General features: G+C 43.9%; 1 protein-coding gene across 1 annotated transcript; it reads right to left on the minus strand.

The window, feature by feature from the left end:
- Nucleotides 1-3,574: 3,574 nt before the first annotated feature.
- On the minus strand, nucleotides 3,575-6,894 carry LOC140537921 (claudin-1). Its single transcript, XM_072660240.1, has 4 exons — nucleotides 6,561-6,894; nucleotides 5,099-5,263; nucleotides 4,099-4,177; nucleotides 3,575-4,005 (listed from the first exon to the last, which is right to left on the minus strand). Exons 1-4 carry the CDS (start codon nucleotides 6,778-6,780, stop codon nucleotides 3,846-3,848), a joined length of 624 nt encoding a protein of 207 aa, XP_072516341.1. The 5' UTR covers nucleotides 6,781-6,894; the 3' UTR covers nucleotides 3,575-3,845.
- Between the last annotated feature and the right edge of the window lie 1,582 nt (nucleotides 6,895-8,476).

Below are 8,476 nucleotides of genomic sequence, written 5' to 3' on the forward strand. Positions count from 1 at the left end.
TCCTCCTCCTCCTACAAATGGACTCCTCCTCCACTTCCACAAGTAGGAACTGAGGAGCTAATAGAGAATAACGACCCCCTGAAACCTGCGGTCTGTCCCACACTGTCACCAGTGACTCACCGGTTAAAATTGGAGTCTGTGTCCTAAATGTTACATGGAAACAAGGGTTTAATGGGGACACAATTCTACACAATTTCTTCACAAACATATTTACAGAAAGTTAGAACATTCAAAGCCATCCATGGCGGAGAGATACATGCAGGACAGGGCAAAATAGTCCCTGAAAAAAGACCCTTTCCCTGGTTTGGTGATGGATGGTGAATGAAGAGGCTCTGCGTTCTTGACACATATAGTGACCCAGGCTTTCTGGTCACCAACACTGTAAAATAAATCAGTACTAAAATAAAATAAAACCTTTACAATAAGAAATACTGGCGAACTTTCTTCTTTAAGCGTGGCAGTGGTGTTTCCATCAGGTAAACTAAGCTAGTTTGTGACTGTAGGCTAATTTATGCAGCTTAAATGTATATTATTCTTAGGCATTTGGTCAGACATCTATGTTCTGCTAGGCTTTAAATCATGAGCTCACAGATCTGGCAAACAGACCTAGAAGTTAGCTACACCAGCTTTTCAGTCCCAGTGCAAAACAAAAGAAACTACATTGGGAGACTGATTTTAGGTGAAGTTCTCCTGTTTTCATTAATTGAGGTTTGTCTCCCCCTAGTGGTTAAATTCTGACACAACAGAAGGCCTCAGGCTACAGTTGTACAACGCACCAAACACTTGAGCTCTCCTTGTTGTACTGCAGTCATGGTCAAATGTTCTTAATATTTGGTGTATTATTAATTTTATTTTTTTTACACCAAATACCAAAATAAAGCCCAAGGAATCTAATTTCTGCGGATTCGTCCTGAGAATTCCAATAATTAGCTGGTACAGCTAGTAATTCAGTGATATTCTAGGGTAATGATACCTCTTGGCATATCCTAAAGCTGCCGGAACACCAACCGGCACATCCTAAAGTAGCCAGTGCACCACCTGGCACATCTTAAAAGAGCCGCAACACCACTCAGTGCGTCTTAGAGCAGCCATCACATCCCTCAGCACATTTTTAGCAGCCGTTTTCCTTGTTTTGCCAACCGTGCGCAAAAAGCACCAGACGGGTAAAAAGCGCACAGAATGCGTAATAGCGCACAGAATGCGTAAAAGCGCACAGAATGCGTAATAGCGCACAGAATGCGTAAAAGCGCACGTGATGCGTAAAAGCGCAAAGAATGCGTAAAAGCGCACAGAATGCGTAATAGCGCACAGAATGCGTAAAAGCGCACAGAATGCGTAATAGCGCACAGAATTCGTAAAAGCGCACAGAAAGCGTAATAGCGCACAGAATGCGTAAAAGCGCACAGAATGTGTAATAGCGCACAGAATGCGTAAAAGCGCACAGAATGCGTAATAGCGCACAGAATGCGTAAAAGCGCACAGAATGCGTAAAAGCGCATGTGATGCGTCAAAGCGCACAGAATGCGTAAGAACGCACGGAAACCTGAAAAAGATCAAAATACACAAGGTTCTCTAGTTTACTGACACACGCGCTGTTTATTGTCATGAAGGCACCCTTGAGATGGAAAACGTAGTGCAAGAGAGTTTGATTACAGCTTTTTGGCTTATGGGCAACTCAGCTCTGCGCGCAAATTCTTAATATCCAAACCTTGTATTTCCATTTTTGCCGTTTTCTCATAATATGAATCTGTTGGTTGTTGTTTATATTGTGTCAGTGTAAACATTTTCATTGTGAATAGACCAATAGAAATGCTCCAGAATGGCATTTTCATCCTCCTGTTAAAATGTAGTTTTGATTTTTCTTCCTGTAACAGTGATGATATGCAAATTAATGCAAATTAATATCCAGGTTGAGGTTAATGTCTGGTTTAATGTCTACATATATATCATTTCTTGTATTGTTTTTGTATTTCCCTGTTTTCATATATTCCTACTAAAACAATAATCTAGTCTAATCTAATCTACACTTTATCTCAAGACTTTCCTGAACTGCACCAATCAATAATGGATCTTACTTGACCTTTAGTGGTATACTCTTTATAAACACACCAATATGTGTTCTAAACGAGGAGCGAAATGAACTTCAGAACATGCAAAACTGAATGGGTCAGGATTCTGCATCTGAACTCAAGTAGAGAGTCCAGCTCTGCTGAAGCGCACATTAGAATCACCTCTGTATTATAACTGCTTGTGCATCTTGGTTTTCTGGCTGTGCCACATGGTGTGCTGGCTGCTTTAAGACGTGCCAGCAGCTTTTCATATGTGCCAAATGGTTTGCCAGGTGCTTTTGGATGTTCAGACTGCTTTAAGATCTGCCAGATGGTGTGCTAGCTGCTTTGATATGATGTGCTGGATAGTAAGCTAGTTGCTTTAGGATGAGCCGTTTGGTGAACCAGCTGCTTTAAGATGTACCGGACAGTGTGCCAGCTGATGTGCTAGGTAATGTGCCGACTGCTTTAAAATGTGCCAGATGGTGTACCAGCTGCAGTAAGAATTGCCAAATGGTGTGCTGGCAGATGTGCCGGATGGTGTTCCAGCTGCTGTAAGCCGTACCAGTTGGTGTTTCGGGAGCTTTAACATGTGCCGGATGCTGTAAAGATGTGCCAGATAGTGTGCCAGCTGCTTTAAGATGTGTCGGTTTAGGTTCTGGCTGCTTTAGGGCGTGTTGGGTAGTATACTGAATGCTTTAGGATTTCCTGACTGGTTGTATTAACTTATTAAAGATTTAAGTGCCTGCCAAGAACTGGCATTCAGGAGGTGTGCCAGCCAGCAATACTGTGAGAAGTACTGGATGAAACTAGGCAGAAAAGACCCGACCCCCTTTCCCTGCAGGCCACTGTAAACAAGACACTCTCAAACTTTTTTGTATTATCCTCCTGAGACCCAGACTTTTTGCTTGGTGTGCATTTTTAATTTCTGCTATTTGGGATTAGTAGGACCTAACAGGCATAAAAAGGGTCAAAGGTTAAAAAAATGAAGTATCGTGGTGCAGAGAAGCAGAAATGTGATGTCCCCATATGAGGACACAGGGTCTTAAGAGTCTGAAAATGTATCATGTCTACATGTCTACATGTCTCCCACTACGGGACTAATAAAAGATTATCTAATCTTATCTTATCTTCACTTCATGTCTGTATCCATCCATCATCATATGCATTGCTTCCAGCTCAGGGTTGTGGTACATCAGGAGCCTACCCAGGATCAATGGATGCAAGGGTTAGGAGTACCCACTGGAGAGGGTGCCAGCCCATTTCAGGGTACTGCACACATCCATTCTCTTCTTTTACATAAACATGGAGCTGTCAGTGTCTGTCCATCCACTGTTTGAGTGTTTGAATCAGGACTGAACATCTAAACTGTCATTAAAAATACAAAGACTTTCTGACCAAAAATTCAGTTTTAATTAATTAGTTTATTTAAATTCACATTTAACACCAAAAAACACCTTTTACAAGACCTTTTATATTCATAAAATGATTCAGATCATTTAATATAAAAAACATGAAAAGGCATTCATTATTTTGTGTGCACATAATCTTCATATTGTACAAAAACAAATATTAAACAACGAAAAGCAATCATTTCCTTTGGCTGGATATTATATATAAAAACCTACACACTCTATTAATCTCTATTAATTAACATAACTGATGACTGGCAGCATTGTAAACCAGGCATGATCACCCTTACAATTAAGTGACTTCACATAGGAGTGCGTTCACCATCTTTTCTGGTGGACTGACTCTCTCTTCAGGAACTATCCCAGACGAAGCGTCTGCACGTCTTCATACGTACGCTGTGGCTTGATTCTGGGACATGGATTGCTTGTCCCCATGTGACCTGAACTGCTTCCAAGAATTGCTGCTAATGCACATAAGAGTGCCTCCAATGATGGAGAGCAGGGCTGCAGCTCCTCCGATGAAGAGAGCATTTCCAAACTCGTACCTGCAGACATCCAAACGATATTATTATGAGGTTAAATATAACAGACCCGGCAGGAACTGAGGGACTACAGTATCGGAAACAGAAAAGACGTACCTGATCAGAACAGAGTTGGTCTGAAACTCCGCAGCAACATTATAGGCGTACCAAGTGATCAATCCAAAGGCGCACAGACCTAGAGGGACAGGCAGAGGAGCATGTTAGAGTGGACCACCAATTCCAGAGGCTCGATCATCTCGAGCATTTCTTCCTTCTGTCCATTCAATCATTCATTCATTCATTCATTCAAGCATTCAATCCACAGACCCTCACAAATTCGGCTTGTGCCATCTACACAACGTTCAGAGTCGTCTACACAACGTGCTACGCAAAGCTACACTTCTCCCCAGTTTAGCTGAGCCAGTTAACGCACTCCCTCAATCACTAGGACCCCTAACACTGGCAGAGCTCCAGGCTCTTGGAGGGTGAGGACAAGCACATGCCTATTCTGATACATGTGCAGTCAGCCTCTGACTTTTTGTGACACTGCTGCCAATGCAGCATCACTAGGCAGCCAACGTGTTCAAATGTGTCTCAGACCACCTCCTGAAGAGGCTTGGCCTTATCCAGATACTCAAGATGCATGAAGTGACCAGGGGTAACCGGGGTCTTAGGCGTTGTGCTTTGCACACTACACAACAACTTTCAACATGACTTTTAGAGTCTAATTCCTGGGGGCTTTTTACCCCTAGGTGTGGTGACCTTAGGGTCACGTGCAGCTGCTCCAGAGCATCCTGTTCTGTGAATTCTACAACGATTACACTATCTTTCTATTCTGATTTCTACAGTAGCAAAAAACATTTACATTGCATGGAGGTTCTTCAACATTCAAATGGTTCCTCACATAAACAAATCTCATTTACTGAAGAACCATACATAGCAGACAAATGGACTGTCAAGTGGCTACTTGGGGACTGCTTAAAATGTCTATCATCCAAAGCCTATAACAATTACGAAGCACACTGCACTAATATACTGTCCATATGACCAGATGTCCCATAACATCCGATTCCACCTCGTTCTCCAGAGAGCGGGCGAATCAACGGCAACAACTCACCACCAAGAATGGACAGGCCACCTCCTATCATGGCAGTTTTGCTCTTCAGCTGCTCGCTCCCGTCCAGACACTTGGTGCATTTGAGACCTGGTATGGTGATCAGTGAGGCCAGGCTGCAGAGGACGATGCTGGTGATCATCAGTGCTCTGCTGATGTTGATCTCAGCTGTGATGGAGGAAGGAGCAGGATTAACACCCAGTCACAGTGAAGTGCGTTTATAAGAGCATGGTAGTTATGACCACATTCATGAACACGGCTCGTTCTGCCCGGGAGAGTCTGTATAGAATAGAGCGCTAGGCTGGTTGGTGTTAAAGCAAGCTGGTGTTGAGGCAGGCTTTTATTGATGCTAAAGAAGGCAGATGTTAAGGGAAACTGGTGTCAAAGCAGGTTGCTGTTAAAGCAGGTTGGTGTTGGGGTCGGTTGATGTTGGGGTGGGTTAGTATTAAAGTTAAAGCAGGTTGGTGTTGGGGTCGGTTGGTGTTGGGGTCGGTTAGTATTAAAGTAGGTTGGTGTTGGGGTCGGTTGGTGTTGGGGTGGGTTAGTATTAAAGTTAAAGCAGGTTGGTGTTGGGGTCGGTTGGTGTTGGGGTCGGTTAGTATTAAAGTAGGTTGGTGTTGGGGTCGGTTGGTGTTGGGGTGGGTTAGTATTAAAGTTAAAGCAGGTTGGTGTTGGGGTCGGTTGGTGTTGGGGTCGGTTAGTATTAAAGTTAAAGCAGGTTGGTGTTAAATTAGGTTGGTGTTGGGATGGGTTAGTATTAAAGTTAAAGCAGGTTGGTGTTGGGGTCGGTTGGTGTTGGGGTCGGTTAGTATTAAAGTTAAAGCAGGTTGGTGTTAAATTAGGTTGGTGTTGGGGTGGGTTAGTATTAAAGTTAAAGCAGGTTGGTGTTGGGGTCGGTTGGTGTTGGGGTCGGTTAGTATTAAAGTTAAAGCAGGTTGGTGTTAAATTAGGTTGGTGTTGGGGTGGGTTAGTATTAAAGTTAAAGCAGGTTGGTGTTAGGGTCGGTTGGTGTTGGGGTCGGTTGGTGTTGGGGTGGGTTAGTATTAAAGTTAAAGCAGGTTGGTGTTAGGGTCGGTTGGTGTTGGGGTCGGTTGGTGTTGGGGTGGGTTAGTATTAAAGTTAAAGCAGGTTGGTGTTAGGGTCGGTTGGTGTTGGGGTCGGTTGGTGTTGGGGTGGGTTAGTATTAAAGTTAAAGCAGGTTGGTGTTAGGGTCGGTTGGTGTTGGGGTCGGTTAGTATTAAAGTTAAAGCAGGTTGGTGTTAAATTAGGTTGGTGTTGGGGTCGGTTAGTATTAAAGTTAAAGCAGGTTGGTGTTAAATTAGGTTGGTGTTGGGGTCGGTTAGTATTAAAGTTAAAGCAGGTTGGTGTTAAATTAGGTTGGTGTTGGGGTGGGTTAGTATTAAAGTTAAAGCAGGTTGGTGTTGTGGTCGGCAGGTGCAGTTGGTGTCGGTGTCGGAGCACTCACGCGACTGATGCAGGATGGAGGTGAAGGGCGTGCACTTAAACTGTGCCCCGGAGTCCGTGCTGCATTTCATCCACAGCCCCACGCTTTCCTCATACATCGTCGTCTCCCCGTTAGCGCGCGCGATGGTCTTCCAGTCGGTGGTGCAGGTGGAGACCAGGAGACCACACAGTCCAGCATAACAGAGGATGTAGGCGAGAATCTGCCCGGCCGTGTTTGCCATCTGAAAGCCTCTGTCCAGGAATAAACCCAAGAAGCACTGCTGCTCTTTACAGTCGCGTGTAGTGACCAGTGCCGAGGTCCGGCTAGAGGCGATACAGCAGCTCAGGAGAAGCCGAAAGAGAGAGAGAGAGAGAGAGAGAGTCTGACTGGGCACTGAAGTCCAGCAGGGGCTTTTTATGAGGTCGCGAAGGGGGGGCGTTCACCGTGCACTTACGCAATGCACGCAACACGCAACACTGTCCCTTACACTTTATTACGCACACACACACACACACACACACAGATGACTAACTGCTTCATGTTTTTAACCTATTAATGCCCATTTTTGGTATTTTCAATGCAAATTTGCATATAAATAAATTTGTATTGATAATTCATTGATTAAAAACATAATATTCGGTTGTGTTGGACACTGGTACGCTGGTCACCATCATGACTCTGTTAAGTCACCCGCTAAACCAGAACCAGAACAGCATAAAAAGCTTATAAAACTATTTACCACCCTGTTATTTAAATACCTTCGAATGAAATGATAATAAGCTCTGCTTTTATTGGCTGGTCTACGGCACCGACGATGCCTCATAGTAGCTCCATCTCTTAGAGCGATGTGTGTTAGCTAGCGGAAAGGATTACAGCTGGGTTAGCTTTTAGCCTTGCCCTCACTCCCTTCCCCAGGTTCTTTGAGTCTTACTGAACTTTCCCATCTGATGTGTGTTTGAGCCTAGCATGGATCCAGGTTTCCTCTGCGAACATTTTTAACAACTTTAAGGGAAAGCTGCGATGATGAGGACTGTTCACATAACGACCTGTATTCCCATAAAGTCTGGAGGTGATGAGCTGCTCTCTAGTATCAACAACATTATATCTCCAGGTTGGGTGGAGGTGGTGTTATGGTGTGGGGAATGTTTTCTGAGCGCACGTTGGGCTTGTTAATACAAATCGCCGGCCTGATTGAGGATTGTTGCTGACCATGTGCATCCCTTCATGACCACAGTTTGCCCATCTTCTAATGGCTACTTCCAGCATGATGATGCACCAAAAATTCACCTCAAATCGGATTCATGAACATGACACTGACATTGAGTGTTCTTCAGTGGCCTCCCCAGTCCCTGGACCCAAATCCAATAGAACATCTATGGGAGGTGGCAGAAGGGGAGATTCTCAGCATTCATGTAATCCTGAAAAATCTGCAGGATTTGAGTGGAATCTCATGGCATGAAGAACTGATGCTGTTTTGAGAGCTAAAGCAGTTCCTAAGAGCTCAGTGTGGCAACATCTAATTTCCTCATTTTCCATGACAGTTAGTTACTAAATCCTTATTTAGGTCTAATTTTCAATCAGATTTTCTTTGTGAGTTTGAATTTGAGCTTTAGCATTTTATTGTAGACCAAAAGAAGGTGAAATTTGAGAAGATCCAAGCCCAAAAACTTGCTCAGAGATGATGAATTTACTGAGAAGATGCTGGATGTGCTACAGTGTTCATTTAATGTGGATGACACTGTAAGAGTTTAGCATCGTCTTCGTCTGGCTATATATGGATATAGTACATACCATATTCCGCAAAACAGTGGTGCAGCTGTGGCCTTTGACTGACCCAGTCCTCGTAGGAGTATATGTGTGTATGTGATCATCACATGGCTGTGTCATCAGTGTGCTTTGTAAATGCAACATCATCAACTCAGTCTTGCTCACTTAGT

This window comes from Salminus brasiliensis, chromosome 17 (genome assembly GCF_030463535.1).
Source record: "Salminus brasiliensis chromosome 17, fSalBra1.hap2, whole genome shotgun sequence".
NCBI lineage: Eukaryota > Metazoa > Chordata > Actinopteri > Characiformes > Bryconidae > Salminus > Salminus brasiliensis.

Excerpts from the sequence above, each read along its gene's own strand:
- LOC140537921 (XM_072660240.1), bottom strand. The coding sequence starts at position 6,780 with ATGGCAAACACGGCCGGGCAGATTCTCGCCTACATCCTCTGTTATGCT. Across the intron at positions 4,178-5,098 it reads TGGCCTGTCCATTCTTGGTG|GTCTGTGCGCCTTTGGATTG; the intron begins GTGAGTTGTTGC and ends CTGTCCCTCTAG. Across the intron at positions 4,006-4,098 it reads ACCAACTCTGTTCTGATCAG|GTACGAGTTTGGAAATGCTC; the intron begins GTACGTCTTTTC and ends GGATGTCTGCAG.